The following is a 23,391-nucleotide window of genomic DNA, read 5'->3' as shown; positions in this document are numbered from 1 at the left end:
TGATATATACAATGTTATTAAGAGATAATACATGCACATGTTAAAAGTATGTGTATATACAGCAATCAATACATAAAAAAAGTTTACGTCTAGAATAAAAACGTAAATATATTTAAAAATATAGATAAAATAATAGGATTAACAATTTTTTTGGAACGCGATTTAACAAGAATTGAAACCAAGATGTAATTGTCTGACTGGTATAAGGCAAGAAGTCAAAGGGGCGTGATCGATCGGGGTGTCGCGCGCAGCTCATAAACGAGAGTTCGCTCGCGAGAGGGGTGTGTCATTACATAACGCCGACAAAATGGCCTGATCGATATAATGCACCGCACTAAGAGAAGATCCGCATTATATATAATCGTATTATATTTTGTAATATATCTTTGTATAGATTATAATCTATATATAGGTATAAGCTTCAGAGAGAGATATACATCTCAATTTAATGCAAACAATTGACAAAAATTTATTAGAAATTTCACATAGTCTAACAATATAGTTTGAATTTCTAAGAGCATGACCTTGTCATCATACGTTCGGAGATTCCTGGAATCTCACCAAGATTTAAAAGCAAAAATGTAATTGTCGATCGTAGCTATATCCCATGTACTCTATCTATTTACCTACTTTCGTACCCATTTTCCACCCCGGTAGCTTTCCACTTAGCTACCTATCTAACCTACCTACACATATATATCATATACTTATACCATAAAAAAGCAACGCCAACGCTAGTGTGTCGCTGGTAAATAGCTGCTGCCGGAAGGCAGATGTTAACGCCGTCGTCAGCCACCCTAATCTCGTATTGTCGATTGGTCGGCGCGACGCGACTGGTGACCGGGCGTCGAATCAGCGTCGTCGATTCGACTGGCGCCGCCCACCACTCCTTTGCGTACTCACCCTCAACCCCTCGCACCGTCGTGGGTGGAGTCGACCAATGACACAGTGGTAACGGCCGTCTGACAACGTGGCCTCCGGGAGCCGCCCCGTAGTTGCCGATGGCTAACTAGCGCTACCCCGCTATAGTCGAGTCAGCCACTCAGCCAGCAAGTCCCCGGGCTGAGTCTAGTCGCTAGCCTCGCTGCTGGTATTCCCCACCCTATCTGTCCACCCCCCCCCCCCCGTTACCGTTCAACGCAACCCCTCCCGACGCGACGTGTAGGCCAACGTGCCAACTACGGCGGCGACGACGGAGGTGGCGGAGGTGAAGAAGAGGTGTTACGCCGTGGATTCGTGTGACGTAACCCCGGTACGCCATCACCGTGGCCTTCTCACCGCGAGTCGCGGTCGTTTAGGGATTGGCGTCGGTGTGTTGGTTCGCGCTCGGCAGCCATCCACCCACATCTACCTATCTATCTATCTACCTACCTACCCTTTCCCTCGGCAGCCCTCATTCTACCACCCCTCGCGCGCGGGGGACCTACCACCGGACTATGTCGTATCGGGGAACGACCCATGATTCTCCGTGATGTGGCTACGGACAGGAGAGATAGCTGCTCCGGCAGCCAGTCGGGCAACAACCCCTATATATGCGCATACACACCAATAGACAGACACATATATATGTGTATATATAATATATATATATATACACGCGCGGGGAAGCGCGCGCGTAAATACACATAGACACGGACACGAGTACGCGAGTACGCCCTTCCCGAGAGAGAGATGACTAGGTACGTCGAGGCTCGAAGCCATCCCGTCACGGAGAATGCTTCGGGACTTCGCGCAACCTCCTCGACGCCGCGTCGGGACCACGAGCTCGGCTGTACGGCGTTCTCTGGCGATGTTCGACTTTTGAGCAGCTGCGGAGGAGATGGGCACAGGTCAGTCTTCCAAGACTCTCTTGCCGTCTCTTTCGCTTTTGTTGACTCTTTGTTGACACTTTGCGGCTAAATTGTTAGCTAGTGCGATAATCGCTCGAGGGATGATCGGCGATAATGCGCGAATGTGAAAGTGACTTTTTGATTAATCACCCGGCTCCTTTCGCACCTGAAAAGGGTTGTGATGAGATCGCGCGATCTGAAAGAGGCGACTGATAGTGCTGGAACAATTTGTACGTCTGATACTTGCCGACAATTAAATTGCGACCCTTGAAATCTGAGAAACTGTGTACCGCATTCGCAATTAATTAATACTCGAATACATTTTCAACATGTATTTTTATTCGCGGGATAACTCGTGATTCTCGAGATATGAAACATTTTATGTATACTGCGATCGAAAGATGATTAACAAATTTTTAATGGGATTTTAGTGATAAATTTTCAGAATTTGAGAAATTATGTAGCGCGATCGAGAGGTAATTAACAGTGTGTGCTTAAATATTTCGTATATCTATTTGCGCTTGTAGGTGAATTGCAATTATCGTAACTTGAAAAAATGTGCACATTACAATTTAATTAATTTAAAGTTTATTTAAATAAAGAGAGAATGTGTTAAATCTTTCGAACATCTACAGATTGTCGTGTTGCTGGATGATATATAAAACCATGCATTTATTTTCTGTCAATGAAAGAGTATTTAATATACAATTTCGCGAATAAATGAGATAAAATGCATCTCCAAACGAATCTCCAAGGTAATCATATTATCTTGTATGTTTGATTGTATTTTACACATTCTTTTCCAGATAATCAGAAAGCATGAACAAATAAGATGTCTCTTAAGTGTTTTATGATGTTTAGATTGTATGTTGTTTGAAATTAACCACAGAAAGTAATGTTTTATTTTCTACGCAATTGTCTCTCTCTATAAAATTTTATGCACAATAATATTCATTTTCAGAATATTATACTAATTTTTTAATTATAATAATTTTTATTTCAATTTTATTTCAATCTTGAAAATTTTCATTAAAATGGCAGCAAGTTATCTTACAAAGTTGTAATTCAAATATTTCTCAAGAATATTTCTTTTTATTAATTTTCTGAATGTTTATTCAGATTTATAAAATGCTTAACAATTTTTAAAAAAATAAAATCTTTTACTTTTGATTCAAATCACTTTGCAAAATACATATATCGACAAGTAAATTCAATTTGGAATTACTTCTAAAACAAAAATAATAATTGATGTAATTAAATTACATAAATTAAAGAAAGAAGTATTAAAAAAATAAGATAAAGAATCGAAGAAGAATCAGAAAAGTTGAAATGATCGAAGTTAATCAAGATTGATGAAATTGAGTTCATAGCTGTTTTGATCTTAATTTACGCACATTATAAACAGCAAACAATGTATGAGATGTATAGGCAATACAACAAAAGAAGAAGACGAAGAAGAAGACGCACTGGCGTACACGACAGAGACGGTAATCCGTTGGGGTTGAAGTAACCTGGGTTGATCGGGTTAGGTCGGGTGTGAGACGCCAAGGCGGTTGATTCCCCAGGCTGGGGAAGGAAGGCTTTGGTTGGCTTAGGCATGGCCGTGTTTTTCTTGCCGCGGATCATTAGGACGATTAGGGTTCCTACGAAAAGGGGGAAACAGATTAGCACCGGTGATCTTCTTGCGGCCCGTCCACTTTTCTTAAACGCGGGATTTCGCGAAAGTTCTTTAACGTTGGTTTCCTCTTACCTGATAATTATTTGATCGCAATATACATATGTAATGTAAATGTACAAATCTGTTAATTTTAATCTTTCTAATATGATAATTATTTTGTCATAATATTTGTATATAATTCTTAAATAGTTTGACTCTTATGGCTTATATTAGATGCAATCTTCTAAATGCGTTTCCCTATTTCATGAAATATAATTATATGTAAATAATACCTTATCAATTTTCATGATTCGATTAATTAATAAAATATATTTTTATTAAATATAATTATTCATTACGTTTTCGAGAACTTGCGCAATATATGTAAGAAGATTATAAAACATTTTTCGCGATTTTAATTATTTTCAGAAATGTGATCGCAAGAAGTTAATACGAAATATTAATGATATAACAATATTTTCTCTTTTGTTTTAGGAGACAGATTACTTGACATACTGTGTGATGTATGCGGTGACCGTAGTTCCGGAAAACACTACGGCATCTACAGTTGTGACGGTAATATTAATTAATAATATATTTGTAAAATAAAATAAAATAAAATAAAGTAACTCTCTTTAAATCTTTTTCTGATTTTAGCAGAAAAATTATCATTATATGTCAAATGAGAATCAAAAGGATACATAAATTTGAAACTGTCAAAAAGAACAATAATATTTCTCTGAATTTAATTTCTTTTTTTAATAATTTTAACAAAAACTCAAAGAAATATAAATTTTATTTTTTTTTACATTTGTTTACTTAAGCACGGTTTCTCTGTTAGAACGTGTTGTTGAATATTTAAAATTGAAATAAACGATAGTAAATTTTTGAGATCAGCATTTATAATATTCTGTGTTGTATATATGCGAATTTTTTTATGTTATCAGGTTGTTCGGGATTTTTCAAGCGAAGTATACACAGCAATCGAGAATACATCTGTAAGGCCCAGGGTGCCAAGAAAGGACGCTGCCCGATTGACAAGACCCATAGGAATCAATGTCGTGCTTGTCGTCTTGCTAAGTGTTTCGAAGCTAACATGAACAAGGACGGTAAGTACCCATAGATAAACATTTTGCATGTTGTATGTATCTGTATAATCTATATTTTTCTATCTACGTGCCTTAAGGATTTGATTAATAAATAAAACAAATTAATCAATCCATTAAAAAATGCACAGAGAAGCAAGATTATTATGTTCTTGCTATTTTCTATACTTTATAATTTCTTCGTAAATTTCTTCATCATATTGCAAATTATTTATGATTTATTTCATAAACTTGCTATTAAACTTACATTTGCCAAAAGTAATACTTTTCAGTAAGACTTTATTTTTTAAAAAATCTCGATATATTTTAATATTTGATATTTAATTCTAATATTTTCTATAGTATTTATAATATTTTCTATAAACAAATATATGTAAGATTTTTTGAAAAAGTAAGTAATTTATCTCTCTCGATAAATATCGAGACTAAATTTGTGAAACATACAATGACAAAAAGATATTTACACTTATCAAGTCAATTACGAACGAAGAATTGCTCTATTGAATTCATCGTATTTTCGCGAAAAGCCACAATTAAACCACAAAGAAATCGACTGTAACTATTGGTGTCAACCAGACCCTCCTAAATAAACCTCTCCTTTAGGGACTACCAAAACATTAACGCTCGAACACTTCGTGCCTTATCAGTGTAAAATCTGACACAACAAAATTCTGAACGATAGGATTATTTTAGCGAAGATTTTTAATTATGTCATTTCAGTCAGTTAAATGTACGTCATTTTAATCAGCCAGTTGAATATTATTTTGTCTCTATTACACACAGTATTATGGGAAATTCTTCCTAACGTTGAAGGTGTTATAAATGAATACGCATCGTCATGCGACGTTTCTATTTTCTGTGACATCTCACTTATTATTAGTTGACATCACATTTCTTAGAGCAACTCGATCAAGTATTATTGACATTTAACATTAACTTATATTCGCATACATATACAATCAAAATAAAATAAAATAAAATAAAATTTAAATATCTTTTCGAATTATATAATCTAAAAAATTATATTAAAAGTCTAAAATAATACAAAATAATTGACAAATCTATTTTGCCAGCTATTTTTATATGCACCTCAAATTTTATACAAATATTTATTCATCTTGTAAATTCTTGAATTTAGAATCTTATTCGTAGATACATTAGGGGGGGGGGGGGGGGGAATCATGAAAAATAAAATATATACGTAACATATTATTTTACATCAGTTTTTAGAGCAACAAATAATAATTCTATCAGTTTCGAAAAAAAATAAATTTCAAATTGAAATATAAGTACATAAATCTAGACAATATAAATATATAAATAATGTGATGTCTAACAATAAGAAACGTTCTAAATTTTTGCGACTTTTTTTGATCGAAATAATTTGTAACTAAATAAATAAGATAAGAAGACAGTGATTGCGAATCACTATTTCGTGTTCTAAGAACAATATTAAAAAAAAAATTTTTAGCACATCAAATAATAATCATCAACTTTGAAAAAAATTAATTTAATTCTCTTGAAAACTATCTGGGGACATATATATTGTTTGTAATCGGACAAACACACAAGAAATCCGCGAATTATGTTAGAGCCTTAGTAGACTTCCGCGTTACTACTTTTTCGATTTAACTAATGATATTTAGTAATAAGCGAGCTTGATCTTCTCCGCATGAGAGTTACACGGGATGGGCTAGGTGTACACGGGTCGATTTTCCTTGCTATCGACGGCGATATAACAGCGGCGGAGGCTCGTTTTCTGGGACGCTTAGCGGGGGTTGGATTCTGTGCAGAGATGGAGAGAGGTAGTGGCGAGGTGGAAAGAGAAAAGGCGGATGGGTAGGGACTCTCGGCAGGGAGGGAAGGTAGAGAAAGAGGGGGCGATACGAGACCGCTCGGCAGGGATGAGGGTGCTCAGGGTGTCGGGGGTGTTTAATGCAGGACGGGTGCTCCGGTTCCCAGCGGTTGTCGGGGCTCCAGACGCGAGTAAGAGAGGAGATTCAATTAGTGGCAGAGCTTCCTAACGTTAAGGAGACTCCACACAGGGGCTTGAAACACCGATACTTCCTTCCGCCCCCTCTTCTTCTCGCCACCTTTACGAAGACACTTGTACATGTTAACGTTCTCCCACGTCGTTCTCCGCTTCTGTCTTGAAATTACTCGTACTTTGTTGGCGGTGTTAATTAGACGCCGTGATTAATTGCCGACGTATAGTCGATGTCAGAATGGCGTCGGAATGTTTTTTGTTTCGTAGATAACTTCTACGGGTTTTCTTTTTCTTGTCTATACATATATAAGCCAAAGATGACAATAATACATATATATGATTAAATGCATTAAATGTATTTGTGCGCAAAAAAAATTTTTTATTAATAATACCCATATCTTTATACAAATATGTAGTTATGTTATGTCAGACGTCAACTGAAGAAGTCAGTGGAACAGTTGTAAATTGATCAGCCGCACGATCAAGTTTGCTATTAATTATTTAAATAAAGTTTTTCATTAACAATACCCATATCTTTATACAAATATGTATAAATATATGAGTATTGTTAATAAAAAACTTTGTACTTTATTTAAATAATTAATAGCAAACTTGATCGGGCGGCTGATCAATTTAAAGCTGTTCCACTGATTTCTTCAGTTGACGTCTGACATAACATGACTCCTTATCACTGATTAAATATTACAGAATATTATTATGCACGAAATTTAACATTTTATCTGTATAACAATATATGTTGTTCTAAATTTGGTATACAAGTTTATTATAATGATATAATCTTCATCTTTATATATAAAGCTATATAAATTTAAAATTAGGAAAAACTAGGCAAAAAGTATCTGAATTATTTTGATGCTAATTACAAAGTTAATAACATATCCACTTTTATGCTAAATGTTTTTTAAAAACATACAAATCGTAATTTATAAGAATAATCATATTGCAAATTATATATTGCAAATTATAGATACACACACACACACACACACACATACACACAGAAATATAGAAATAGATAGGTTATTAGCTACAAAATGTTAAATTTTGTGCATGATATTATTCTGTAATATTTAATCAGTGATAAGGAGTCATGTTATGTCAGACGTCAACTGAAGAAGTCAGTGGAACAGTTTTAAATTGATCAGCCGCACGATCAAGTTTGCTATTAATTATTTAAATAAAGTACAAAGTTTTTCACTAATAATACCCATATCTTTATACAAATATGTATAAATATATGAGTATTGTTAATGAAAAACTTTGTACTTTATTTAAATAACTAATAGCAAACTTGATCGTGCGGCTGATCAATTTAAAACTGTTCCACTGACTTCTTCAGTTGACGTCTGACATAATATAACTACACATTTGTATAAAAATATGGGTATTGTTAATGACAAATTTTGTACTTTATTTAAATAATTAATAGCAAACTTGATCGTGCGGCTGATCAATTTAAAACTGTTCCACTGATTTCTTCAGTTGACGTCTGACATAACATGACTCCTTATCACTGATTAAATATTACAGAATAATATCATGCACGAAATTTAACATTTTATCTGTATAACAATATATATATATATATGTTGTTTTAAATTTGGCATACAATTTTAGAGAATAAAATATTCATTCTATTCTCAATGTTTCATAAATAACATACAAATTAAAAACTTATCAAGAAATTGAATACAATATTCTCTCATCGTATATTATATCTGAAATCATCAGAATCTAAATAGTTTAACATGTTATTCGTGTAATTCAATATCAATCTAAAATAAAAATTAAACAACTAGTTTTTTTAAGTGATCCAGAGAGAATGCATTTATTTAAATCAGAAATAAATTCTTTAACAAGAAGTTGCACAATATAATGTGTAACATGGCATTTGATATAATATCAATCATACGCGTTTATGATATATAATATATAACATAACTATTTGAAATATATTTCCCGATCATATTGATATACAATGTATATTCGCTTAATTTTAATATACATTCGCGATAAAAATAATAATAAAATATAGCTCTATTTGTGAACTTGTGACTGATTCAATCGTGATTCTACAATCGAGCTGTGGGAAAACGTTGTGGAAAGCCCATAAGATGTAGATGACCACTCGGGGGTGAGAGGAGATAGGGGCGTTATATATTATGTACGTGGTACTCGGCGCATCGCGAAGCACCGTGACGCCGCAGGCGCGCAATCATCCGCTCGCTGACAACCCCGAAACCTCTAACGCGCTCACACCCCCGACGTAATCGACGCGCTTTCCTCTTTCCACGAAAATTCGTTCCCGCCCGCGATATTATCCGTCTGTGTTGGCGCACCGCACCGCGCCGGCGAAATGCCGCCTTCCTCCTCATCCTCCCATTCGTGTGTATAGACGTGTATATGTATTACGCGAAATATGGCGTTAAATGACGTTGGAAGATTACCGAGCGGCTTACCATGGCGGATTTGTAATTCTTAGCGATCGTTAGGACTTCTGCGGAAGGGACTAAACCGTAGCACTGATGTACTGCATTTTTAATGTTGACGCTTTTGCGCTTTAACTCTGCGGATTATGCTCGCGGTCCTGTTAGGATTATTAAAGATTTAATATTCTGAAAAATTATATATATGATGAATAACAATCTACAGAAAACACTCCTAAATTACAACTATGTACTTCATTTAAATAATTAATAGCAAACTTGATCGTGCGGCTGATCAATTTAAAACTGTTCTACTGACTCCTTCAGTTGACGTCTGATATAACATGACTCGTTATCACTGATTAAATATTACAGAATAATATCATGCACGAAATTTAACATTTTTATCTGTACAACAATATATGTTGTTTTAAATTTGGCATATAATTTTAGAGAATAAAAAAGAGAATAAATTATTGGAATATAATCAAATTTGAATGTGATAATATTAATCACACAGAGAGTATTTTAAATTCAATAAAAATCAGCCTCTCAAGATTTCATATCTAAAAAAATGTTCGTCAAAAAAAAGTTAAAATCTTTTAGAGCTGCGAAAGCAACAGAAAAAATTGGGAAACACTATATCATTTATTTTCAAAATCTATTAAATCTAAGAAATGCGTTTTAATAACTTTAATTTTTTATATATAATTACAACAAATATATCTTTTTTTGCAAAATTTTTAGATCATTAAAATAAGATTATTATAACAATCATGTTGTATCAAAGTTTATTGGAAAAATCTTTTTTTAATTTTCAAAATTTATTTATTTTTAACACTTTTTATTTATTTTTCTATCTAATTTCCTGAAATGTTTTATCAAGATTTACTTAAGTTCTATTGCATAGTTGTTCTTAGATTATTTGATAAAATATAATCATACCGATTTTTTTTATTTAAATATCTTGCTATAGAAAGTTAAACTAAAAGCGAAACCAGAAAAGATGACGATTCGCCAATGAAATTCTACGCTCCACGACTTTTCCCGGACCCGTACGGTCAACATTATTTCCAATGTACACACATTCAGATCCACCAACACTCTTGGATCTGCAAACTTTGCCTCGTTTCATGCCCAATCGATCGCAGCCCGTTACTTCCAACTTTAAATCTCTTTGTTTCCGTTCATAATTCGGAAGCACCCTTTCTGAAAGTATCAAGTACTTTGAACCGGAATTAAATCGAGGCTTTCGTTCCCGAGACATTTGCTCCTTTTGGCAGTTATAAATTGGAATTATTCAGGCATTTTTTATTTGCGAAATACCAAGTTCAACGTCTAATCGCATAATTGCAATAATATTACAAATAATTCAATCATTTTTAATATCATTAATGATGATTGAATTATTTTGATATCATTGTCATTATGATATCATTGTGATCCTAAGTAAGCATTCTAATAATAAATACAGATACAATTTTAATTTTTTTCTTTTAAATATCTCGTTTGTTTCATTATATAATTATTATGGATCATTTTATATAAAGATACAGCCGTAAATATACAGAAAGTTTGATGATTTTTAATTTGTAAAATAAATATTTTAAAAGAGAATATATATGCATATTCTATACATATAGTATAAAAAAGAAATGCATAAGTATATTGTAAAACCAAAAGTAAAAATTAATCTTAAAATATTTTGTTTGCAACATATTTTGTTTGATTTGACATTTGATTTATGAAGAAACAATTTTAACGAAAAGAAAGAGAGAGAAAAAAGAAAGAGATGAGAGATTTTAATTTTCTCGAAACTGAGAAAATTATAATGCGTGACAAATTATATTTCTAATAGTAATTCTTAGACAAATTATATTTCTAATAGTAATTCTTAGATGCATATATGTGCATAACTTACTTTTGCATCTGTTTCTAGAAAAACTATATTTTTTCTGCGACTCTTTTTATATCCAAATATTCAATCACGTAAAATATAATATCGTAGCATGTTTTATACAAAAATCTCTGAACGTATCACGAGTCGCACGCGAAAGCGTTTTATGTTGGCGAATGGCACTTGAGCACGATTCGAGAAAAATAGAAAAAATATACGATAAAGCAAAGTACGCCAAAGAGAGATAGAAAAAAGCATGCAAAGATAGAATCGGGCAAAGAGGAAAATGCAAAGCAGCTATCTTGATCTCCAAATATTCAGGGTCTCAACTAAAATAAATCCAAAATCAATTTTGCAAACTTCATAAAATTTGAAGTAAAAAATTTTACTTATTGTTAGTCCTTTTACAATTTTACTTATTTCTCTTGTACAGAAAATTGAATATATTTGTACCTAAATGTTACAAAAATAACGAGGTATAATAATAAGATATACCAACAAGAAACAAAGTTTCTTGTTCTACTGACAAAGTAAAAGAATCTTAACATATTATTCGAGAGTTTTTCAATATGTTTCAAAATATTGTAATACTTTTACAGCAGAAATACAATAGTAAGAAGAAAGAAGTAGATAATTTAAGAAAAGAATTTTATTTTCTCATAGAGATTTGTTCTTCATCAATTACACTTCCGGATTGTCTATATTTGTGTATTTAAAGCACAGTACATTTCGTTGTGAAACATTGAATAGACCCCCGAAAAGTTGTTTCCGAAAAATTGTTACGGGCCCCCGCAATGTTTCTGACCAGCCCTGAACGAAGACTAAGGGTAGTGACAACACGCAGGGGGTGTCGCGTGAGAGTGGACGGCTGGTAACGCAACGAAGCGAGGCGTGCCGTACACGCGACGGGCAGCATCAATCCATCCACATAAACGGTAAACGGTAAAGCGGGCCTGAAATAGAGCGAGGGGTACAGTAGACAAATGAATGCAGTAGACATAAATGCCATTAGACGGGCATTTCTCAAAAGAACGCGCGTGTCAAATATTTATTAATTAAAACTGCTTCTATTGAAAAAAATAGATAACGCGAAATCGTAAATGATAATTAATATTTGACATGTCATATCTGAAAAGCAGGATATTTGCTATAGCAAATATCGCAGCTTGAAAGATTGTGAGAAAATTAAATAATGAAAACGCAGCCAATTTTCTTCTTTTTTTATACTACGATAATGTTTTTTAAATTCTAAGAATTTATAAAGTTTATGCTGGGAGGTCATAATCATGAATTGCATTTAAGTAATTGCTTCTTTAATGTTAGTAATCATGCGAGATGCTATTATACACATGGAAAAAGATTAGCCACCATAGCTAAATTTTAACTGTCCCTATATTTACTTGAAATTTAGTTATCATGCCTAAATTTTAGCTATGACAGCTAATACTTTTTAACTATAGAATTCTACGTTAAACTATAGCTAAAAATATTAGTTATTATAGCTAAAATTTAGGCATGCTAACTAAATTTCAGGTTGTAATATAGGGACAGCTAAAATTTAGCTATGATGGCTAATTTTTTTTCCGTGCACCCAATCGGAGACGATTGCTTATCACAAATTTATGATTTACGAAATAAAAATTCGCATACATTTATTAAGTGTCATTTTTCACAATTTTGCGGCCTCATTTTTATTGTGAATTTAAGAGTATTTTATAAAGATTAAAGGATCAATAATATTCATATATATATATTTATATATCTCATAAATTAAATATTTTAATTAAAAATACATGAAAATTAATTAAAATAATAAAACGCGGAATTTTTACCTCGTACATAAAATTTACACGCTTCGAATATAATTTAAATTCGGAAATATTAAACACACGTGTATGATGTATTTTATTGAAACTTATTTGACAATAAAATGACATTTATGACGGCTAGTGTACACGGGGAGAGAATAAGAAAAAAAGACAGAAAGAGAAAGAAACAGAAGGGAGAGAATGCGCCCGCGTCCTCCCTCGCGTGATATGAGCGCGATGTGTGCGGACGAAACGGGTCGTTGCGCTAAGCCGAGCTTTGATCGTCACCTGTCATCATACCAACACGCCCGGAGGAACTGCAACGATCCTCGTCCCGGTACCCCGATCGTCTCCGGCTTCGCATAAATGCGAGAATTACATCCGCGGGTTATCACAGGCTGCGGCTCTCTCGCCTCGTGTCATTCACGATCGGACAGTTCTCGATCCGCACGTGAATGCGTTTAATCACTTCTCTCTCGGATAATTTTGCGAATAAGTTACCGCTAAAATATCAAATCATCCTACTGTTTAATTATTTTTAATAGAATAATTAAAGTATGCATTTTTTATGAAAATATACCATATGTACTTATTTTTACATCTTGAGAACGTAAAAGAGGCTGCAAACATGATACCTCGTGATAGATATCGCGGATCATTAAATGGTCATCGTTATAATTTTTGAGTAATGAAAACTACGAAAAATGAATTTGTAATATATTGTATACATGCACAAAAATTTTTTTATTTATTGTTTGCCGAATTATTTTATATATTTATTTTATCTATTTTAAATATAAAAGAAATAAATGTACATATATTTAATCATGTTACAAAGCTGTTAGAAAGCTGTTTATGTGCACGCATGTGTCAATGCTTCTAGCGTCAATTTATTTTAAATTTTTAATAAAAAATTTCAATTATATTTATATAATTTTTTTTCTATAATATTCAGTGTATAAATTTCTCTAATTTTGATATTTTTGTCACACAAATTGTATTAAGAAAATAATTAGTGATAGACATTTTTATTGACGGTTTTTTTTGCTTGTTATTTATATATATTTTTATTACAATATAATTGTACATTCTTTCTTTCTATCTCTTTCTCTTTCTCTCTGGTAAGAATATGACATATGAATATATTCAAACAAATCGAGAAAATGATTAATTTAATGCAACCGTAAATCGTTGAATCTCGAGATATGATCCTTATCTTTATGCATATGTATTTTATATTCGACAGTCTGATCTCGTTTCACGGAATTTTGATTTACGAGATTGGTCGAGGGAAGGTTAACTGAACAGTAAGTGATATTACATACTGATCGCATACGCTTTGTAACGTATGCAGATACACGTGTGATGACATGCATACGATTTTCCAAACGATAGAAGCGATGCAAGTGAAAATAGATCCTATTCATACAGTCATACAGTCTGTGTACACATGTAGGAGGATTCTCTTTATCTGTAAATTTTTTTGAGTTTGCAGACAATTTTTCTTTAATGAAATTCCTGCAAAAAATAATTTTGAAAATAATTATATTGCTGTCCCGAAGCACAATTTTACTATCATAGATTTTAATTCTATATACAAGTTTGTCGTCTCGCAGAAATTATTTACATAAGATTGAAACTTGACGCAAAATTATTATTCTGGATTAATTTTCTTTATAGAGTGTAAAAAGTAACATCGGTATATTTTGATATCTTTAACAATGAATATGAATGAATATACAAATTAATATTAAAAAAAATTGTGTTTCATGAAAATAGCATCGTTAGAGAGAATGTGGCCACGTTGGTTCACCCCTTTAAAATGCGTATCCCTCGGATAAACACGAAAAATCTCCCTGAAGTGTTAACACGTGTATCGCACGCGATTCGCAATCTTTGACGACGATGACGTTGACGATCGTCGACGGTGGTGGTGGTGGTAGCGCATCGTCCGTGTATCAACCCCATTCACTCAGGGATTAGCCTTCGAGATCGCTGACTGCTGAAATGTTCACAGATCGGTTTACCGTTTAGCAGGATACAGCGTGTGAGCCCCGTGATCCGCGGCCCGTGTAAGCACCGCGTGTGCCCTACACACATACACACATATCATACACATGCATAGCACACTCGTGTAATACAATGTTAAAACGGAAGCCTCCCCGTGTGCAGCATCACCCCGCGTTTATGTGTGTGCGTATGTTTAAGCGTTATAGAGAGAGAGAAGGCGCGCCTACACCCACGGTGTGGGACTCCACTGTGGGAACTCGCATTGTGGATCACACGTGCCGGCCAAGAGTATTACGATGGCCGTGTGTTTATAGGTGCATGATAAGATGATGTACGTGTGTACGTGCACGAGTAGGAGAGAGGAAAGAGAGAAAGAGAAAGAAAGAGAGCAGAATCATGAACGATGAAAAGGGAACAGGGCGCGGTCCATTCCAGCGCATGTGCGATTCTAATCCCCGTCTCCGTGTCCATTTGCTGTCCGGATACGTGCATATTCGCGAAAATCGCTCGTCTAATCCACTGACACGCGAAAAATTCGAGGGAGGAAAGGGCTTTGCTCTTACAATAATAAAATCTAGATCATTTTCTTAAGAACTTGAGAAGATGTTGGGATACGTAAACTTAATTTTAATTAATTTATGTCTATAAAGGAATAATTTTCTTCCTTTTGTGTGCCAATATTGTAGAAAATACATATTATAAAAAATTATAAAATAAAAAGAATCTAATTTTTTGTTTATTGTGTAAGAAAATTTGTGGAATTAAATGTGGTCTCAGCATATCCAGATTAATAGCCAATAAACTAAAAGCATGATTGCAACTTAATCTTCAATCGATTCTTCGAGAGGGGGGAAAAGGGGCTAAGAGATCAATTTGTCCTGTTCGTTTCTTTATGCCAAAAGCTTTCCCTTCACGCACATTCGTTTTCGCTTCGCCGAGCTGTAAGCCGCTCAGCTATAAAGCTCTGTATTTGAGCAACGATGCGTACAGAGCGACAAAATGTTCCTTCTTGATCGCAAGATGCTGTGTATAAAGCGAGGCTTTTGTACGAAAAAGGCGAGCTTAATGGCCACGGCTGCGAAAAACGGATCGTCTTCCGCTTTTGATTCGCGGATATTCAATGAAAGGCAGTAAAAGTAACGTTAAGATTTGCATCACGCGATCAAATATTTCTTGTATATTTTATAAATATACTGAATATGTAAGAAATTATTATTTTCTGATTTTTCTAAATTAAAATATGCATAGAGTTCCCATTATCTTTCGCAATTTATTAAATTTTAATATTAAAAATATTTTTATCTCTTAAATTAAATAATATCTATATTAAAAATTATTTGATATATGTATAAACTTAAAAATATAATATCTTGTAGACCTTTAAAATTTCGTACAAATTCTACATTATATATACATTCTTAATTAAATCTCAGTTTTCTAACTTCCTCAAAGAAAAGAGCTGTTTTATAATATATATTTGTTGTCATATATTAATATCACGTTATTAGTGATATATTATATATATAATATCTCTCTAATATTGTGGTCAATATATGACAAAACGTGTAAGGATAAAAATATATAGATAATATTGCTTTTGAAGAGTAATATCGCTTGCTGTGCATAGAACATAAAGATCACTGTTTGTAAAGTAAACAAGTCTCTATCGAGCAGGTTTTTTCCGGCAAGGGAGCTCACCGCTGAGAGAACAATTACTCCTGGAAAATAATAATATTTGTACCTGTTACGATGTGCACGGCCAATTTGCTCGATAAAGCAAACAACCCCGAAGCGGATTTTGCATCGCTTCTTTTTGCTACGTATGCGCGCGTCCGCACATATATGAAACGTTGCCTCGATTTTAAATACAATTCTTCATACCTATCTCAGTTTACTTATTTATGCTTCGTAATATTACAATGAGATTTTAACGAAAGCAAGGGAGCAAGGGATAAACGTTTCTAATGAGGATAAATATATATTTATGGAAAAAAGAAATCTCATGAAAATTGCGCAAATAAAAAATGTATGAAAATATTTTCTTTTCGTTTATGGAATGAAATTAAATTCAGGTATATAAAATAATACTCAGATGTATACATATAAGCTTTAAAACTTAATAAAAATAACAAAATACTTAATGCAATATTATAAATTAGTGTGAAAATATAAGGCTCGTGTAATATAATAAATAAAATAACCAAGTTATGGGCCTTTTAAACAAGCAAAAGAACCATTATGTTGAATGCAATGATTCTTTATTCCAAGTAGAATTACAACTTATAAGAACGGGACGTTTCGAACATTTACTTATTACTACATAAGTAAATAAATGTTCGAAACGTCCCGCTCTTATAAGTTGTAATTCTACTTGGAATAAAGAATCATTGCATTCAACATAATGGTTTTTTTGCTCGTTTAAAAGGCTCATAACTTGGTTATTTTATTATAAATTAGCATTTATTTATTTATTTATTTGTTTGCTTGTTTATTTATTTAGAGAGAGAGAGAGAGAGAGAGAGAGAGAGAGAGAGAATATTTTTAAAAAATTAACTTGTCAACAAATAAATTTACAATTAAAAATATAATATACTATGACCAAATGTAGCAAGTGAAACATATTAAAGTATAAGTTTACTTTAATACGTCACACTTGCTGAGGAAATTGGATTCTAACATTAACACGGTGACGTCCCGATGCGAGAAGAAATTCTTCGTTGCGCCAGTGGCGAAGTATCTCTCTCGACGGGGCGATGCGTGATAAAGGGGAGATATTGCGACGCCAGTGTGAACGTGGGAATCCGCGGCTGCTATCCGCTCAGCCTCATTAATGATGATGTGCTTGCCACCCAGTTGCAGCTCCCGCTTCGCCATCTCGCTCTATCTGTCTTCCTTCCCTTCGACGTCCTTTGCCCTCTTTTCGCTTTCCTGCTTTCTCTCTCTCTCTCTCTCTTTCTGAGTTTGTAGCCACGCTCGAAAGATCGAGCTCTGTGGAAGCTGACGCCCGGCCAGCCACCACATCCGATCTACGCCACCCTCTTTCATCCGCGATTCACCCCCTCTTCCCTCTCGACCTCTTGTTCGTTCGCTCCTCTTTCCCCCCTGACGGGTCACGGGATATACAGCTCCCGTACATCTCGAACGACCTACAACGCGCGTTATACCCCGAATTCAATTCCGCGCAACCTGCGCCCACTTTTTCGCTCCCACCGTTAAGTCCATCGCCGATATTATTGATAGGCAGTCCTAGATACGGACTTTCGATCACTGGGGGCCGTAAGACCGAGGGTACGTCCGCTTGCGTGCACAAAAATATTTTTCATTGAGTTTCGAAAAGGGTTGAGAGCATTTATTCTCATACTGTCAATTTAAAAAAAAACTAATTATATAATTTTATTTTTTCTATGTGCAGGACTAATAAACTCTATTAAAGAAGAATGATATTATTTATATACATATACACACACACATTTATATATACACAACAGAACTACGTGGCAGATGCAATATAAGATATATGTTTATCGATGTATGTAAAAATATAATTAAGAAATTCTTTTTTAGTAGCTAGAAATAAATGTAAGGAAATATCTTTAATTATATATGTATATGGCTTCATGATATGCAATCGCGAAGCAAGGTAGGACGTCAAAAGTAATATAATTACGTTATAACTGGTGTTTAGCAGTACAACATGAACGCGGACCAAGGAAACCAAAACCCCACGCGATTATCTCGGAGAAACATCAGCAACAATCGTCGATTGTCGCGCAGTTATCCCCTCATTCCGGAACCCCGGTGCACAATGATCGATTAAGACCAGCACTCCCTCCCCCGTATGTTTTGTCACCACACAGGTGTGTAACATTTGCCAAATTATCTTACAAGTTAAATCTTTAATTAACTTTTTAATTAAATCTTTAATTAACTTTCATATACATTATATAATTTGTTTTAATAGCATCAAATTAAAACATTTGTCTCAGATATAGATCAAAATATATATGACAATACGAATGAACATTAAGATAATTATAAATGAGTAATCAGACAATAGATGTAACTAAAATATGAAAGAGATATTTTTAATTTCTACATCTATTATTAGAAGACATGCAAATTTTATTCAGATTTATTATAAATATAAAACTAATATTTATCCATTATTTAAAAAGCATTGCATAAGATATGTATTTTATAATATGTTAAATGTTTTGTCTACTACTACATTAATGATTCTATGGTTAAATACTTCGGTATCGAGTTTTCCTCAAACTTCAATTAATATTTGTGGAATTAACTAACAAAAGAAAACGAAACCATATTCTTCGTATTTGATATAAATCTTATTTCAACAGGATCTTAATATAAAGATTAGTTATAAAGATATATCGAAAATCGCGATAATCAATCATCTCCCGAATTCGGCCATTGGATGTTAATGCGGTAGCGACAAGGTACCTACTTTGTGTGTAGCTACAAGCGATGATAAAATTTTATGAAACGACACTTGAGACTCTTCGTGAAGTAGTTAAGGGTTATTACTGTAGAAGGCTAAGGTGCGACCAAAGATTCACGCCTTACCCTCGACCGATGGCGCTGGTACAGAAACCGCCGGAGGAATCACCATCCCCCGTGCCGTTGGTTCTACCGCACCCTCGCACGACCACGACCCTCTATCAAACGGCCACGACTGTCTCCCTAGCTCCGCAGCCTCCCCTTCTGCAGATACTAATGTCCGCCGAGGAATGTCAGGTAAGTAATTCAGCTTAATTTGTGTGCTCGCCCTCGCGTTTCTTCAAACTTAATTAAGATGAGCGGTTCGCCGAGTTCTTATTTCTCAATTTAAATGGCGGAAAAATTATACACGCAGAGATATTGTGTTGGTATCAACCTTCTCGAAAATAAAGATAATATCTCTGTAACATATTATTTATAAGTCTTAATTAGATATTAATTTATATTTGGTGTTGGTTTTATATGTGTTATTTCAAGTTGAAATTAAAATCTGAAAACTTAGAAAAAAGATGATTGGAGCTCTAGTAAATAATTTTAATTTATAATTATATAATTAAAATTTAACAGTATTGCATTGCTTTCTCCGGAAAAATATAATCGCATTTCTTTATATAATCACAGAAATCATCACACACATCGATTATTCATCACACTTATCTTACATTTCACTATTTATTTATTTTCACTATCATTTTGCATTTTTTATGAATTGTGCATTATACAAAAGAATACTTAATTTTTTGCATTAAGGAATTAGTTTGGAACGCGCGATTGCAACCCACAACGGAATATCCAATGGAGCAGATGGAGACAGAAACGAGTCAGAGCCCGACGGGTACCGTACAGAGTTTCAGTCCGACCTGGGAGATATTGCAGGTAGTTTCAAACATTTTCAAGTGTAGTTTGCTATGTATCTCTCTTTTCAATCAACGACATTTATCACGTTACGCGGACGTATTAATAACGCAGGAAACAACGGCCCGACTATTGTTCATGGCTGTCAGGTGGGTGCGATGCTTGCCACCTTTTCAAACGATATCGAAAGATGATCAGCTGTTGCTGTTGGAACGATCCTGGACACAATTGTTTCTCTTACACTTGGCACAATGGTCCGTTTCATGGGACATCACCGCGCTCCTCGAGGACGAACAAGTGCGCAGCAGACTCCCTACAGACGACAACCTGACGAATCAAGAACTCGTTCTGATTCAGGTTTATCAATCTTATCTTCCATTCGTAATAAATCACAATCGTCGTCGTTTTGAACAAATTATCTTCTCGACATTGACAAATGCATTCTTTGACATTTCGTTTCGTTGCTCTCTCTCCTCTCTCTCTCTTTTTCAGTTTTTGGTTTATCCTGCTCTTATGTTAATATCCATTCAATAATAAAGATGTGTCAATTTACTAGAGTATTGTTACAGAATGATATTGCAGAATGTAGATGCACACGAATTCAGTGATTTGATTTATTTAGTTGACTTCCTGTTTCTCCATTTCTTGATAATTATTTTTTTCAGAATCTCATTCAGATAAAAAAACAAAGCATTAATAAAATATTTTTTTATATTCTAGGCTATAATATGCCGATTTAGGCAATTGTCCCCCGATTTCGGTGAGTGTGGCTGCATGAAGGCGGTGGCTTTATTTACGCCAGGTAAAGAACATTGTTAGATGCAATCATCTCATATTATGAACGACACACAATATTTTTGAATACAATAAATTTAGTAATTATCACAAAATCATTAACAGCAAGAAATACCCATTTATCTTTTAGAACTAATATACATACATATGTATCTTAGAACACATTAATAAGCGTGAAAAACATACCTAAAGAAAGTTTAAAAATTTCATCATTTTTTGTTTAACTCTCTTAAATCTTACTTTGTTTATTTGAAAGTGTTAGAGAGTTTTTGAAGTTACATTTAAAAATACATTTAAATAATAATTCTTTATGTTTTAAAATTAATAGTATTCGTAATAATTTATTTACTTAATATTCACTATAATATATGTTGCGATCTCGAAATTATTAAACGAATGACGAATATTAATTGCATCATTTTTGAATAACTGATGCATTTATCTTTATATATGATTGATATAATCGATATAATTCTTCATTGCATCAATGTGAACGAATACCGCATATGTTCCTCTCTTTGTGAATCGCAGAGACGGTGGGCCTACATGCGGTCCAACCGATTGAGATACTGCAGGATCAAGCACAACGTATTTTAGTGGATTACACGAGGTCACGGTATCCTCAACAACCAGGAAGAATTGGTAGGTTAATGATCCTAGTCGGATATTTGAGATGCGTTTCTTCCAAAACCGTCGAACGTTTGTTCTTTCACGAAACCATCGGGGAAATACCAATTTCGCGTTTGCTAGTCGATATGTATCAAATGGAGAAATACATCAACTGAAGCGCGCATTTGCATATCGTTACTTACACATGTTATATAAATGTGTCAGGACCAGCGAGCCCTTGCAGCTTTCCAAAACTCTTCCGATTCTTTTACATGTAGGTAGCAGCGGCAGAATGGAATACTTTTTGCTGGGTTCACTTTCGCGATTATGTAGTATATAGTGCTGATATTTTAAAATGTTTATTTAATTGTTTTAATAAATCCCGTAAGTCGTACAGGTAAGCTTTTGATATTATCGTTGTTAAACAATTAATCATTTTTATATCGATTATTTTTTACAGAAAGCTGGCCATAAAAGGTGCCAATTTGTTATTTGTTGTTCAAATTGTTTTTTTGACCGTATTTTTTAATCATAATTAATAATAATTAAATCATAATAATTTCTAAAAAAATATATAAATATATTTGTTTGTGTTATTTTTTTATATAGTAATATTATATACGAAGGCTCATGTATTACTATTCACTATTCATACTGTCGCACTTCTAAGTAAATCAAAAAAGTTATGTCATTGCTTATATATCAAACAATTGTGAAGATTTTGCCAAATTTTCTTTTTTTGCATTACCAAATAAAATACAGCGACAAATTAAGCATTAACTTAGCACATCGAGCATTAACTTGAATCTAACTATTCGAGTTCGTATATCTTGATAATTACGAGCTCTAGAAAGAAGTAATAAAATATTACTTGTGTTTTTCGTTGCATACATACTTATTTATCCAATGTAGATCGCAAAAGTCTTAGAAAATAATCGTTCAATTTATTTTCCACCAATGTAACGCAAGGATATACATATATCCATTAAAAACTCCATCTATTCCATCACTTTTTTGACATATACTGTTTAAGAATCATATTTTTATGTGCCTATGTTTTCGCATAATAATAATACTCTAATACTATAAAAATCTGTATTTTATTTGCGATAATAATTATTTTTTAATATTTTTCTTAATGTGTTCTTAATCAGTGTGTCAAATAATTGACGGAGTACAATTGATTATAGAATCGTTTCAAAAATTGTGCATGAGAGAGAATCACAAGGAAATAATTTATAATCTATATCACATATCTTTATGATTCCCGTTGTGAATATCATATCAAACTCGATTTGTTGAATATAATCATGTGTAAATGCATCATATATGTATGTGTATATACATACAATACAAAAATAAGTTATAATGCGTGAAAATAATGTAAGCGATAAAAGTATCGCACAATATAATTCTTAAAGCATTGTAAAAAGGCAATGTGGTATAATAATAATGGTGCTCTGTTTTTTTTTTATGTCTTATTGTGCTTCTACAAAAATAATTTATAAAATCTACTCGATTGCAATATGTGTTCTTTTCACAAATGATGTCGACGGAAACGGACAAAGAAAGATGAATCCTAAAATTTAAGGTATGAAGTTGTACTCCATAATATAATTGTTATATATTCGCAAATCTTTTGTTAATAAAAATATTAAATTTGTTACACGCGTGCTTACGTAATATTGTAGTATACAGGATGAACTTTATTCTGTATTAATAAATGTCTCATACAAATATACATCTCTGTAATATTTTATTCTAATATTTATTAAACTTCTTCGTCGATATCTCAAATAAAAAAAGATCTGTCCCATTATATATACCAATTATATAAAATAGTCATGTTTTTTATTAACAATGATGAAGTATT

General features: G+C 33.3%; 1 protein-coding gene across 3 annotated transcripts; it reads left to right on the top strand.

Annotated features, from left to right (window-relative positions):
• The first annotated feature begins 131 nt into the window (after positions 1-131).
• Positions 132-22,510, top strand: LOC145936431 (nuclear receptor subfamily 2 group E member 1). Of its 3 annotated transcripts, none has more exons than XM_083038657.1 (9): positions 132-1,829; positions 3,982-4,062; positions 4,434-4,595; positions 18,430-18,598; positions 19,292-19,496; positions 20,010-20,135; positions 20,229-20,471; positions 20,835-20,916; positions 21,441-22,510. In XM_083038657.1, the coding sequence occupies exons 1-9, from the start codon at positions 1,820-1,822 to the stop codon at positions 21,692-21,694; spliced, it is 1,332 nt and encodes a 443-aa protein (XP_082894783.1). In that variant the 5' UTR covers positions 132-1,819; the 3' UTR covers positions 21,695-22,510. The 3 variants fall into 3 exon arrangements, with proteins under 3 accessions (XP_082894783.1, XP_082894782.1, XP_082894781.1); XM_083038656.1 differs by having other exon boundaries at positions 18,427-18,598; XM_083038655.1 differs by having other exon boundaries at positions 18,427-18,598; positions 20,010-20,471.
• The last annotated feature ends 881 nt before the right edge of the window (positions 22,511-23,391 follow it).

This window comes from Prenolepis imparis, unplaced genomic scaffold (genome assembly GCF_030444845.1).
Source record: "Prenolepis imparis isolate NDT839.2.m4 unplaced genomic scaffold, iyPreImpa1.0 SCAF_5, whole genome shotgun sequence".
Lineage (NCBI taxonomy): Eukaryota > Metazoa > Arthropoda > Insecta > Hymenoptera > Formicidae > Prenolepis > Prenolepis imparis.
Note: the sequence above shows the minus strand (reverse complement) of the source record. Positions and strands in the feature narration are given on the sequence as shown.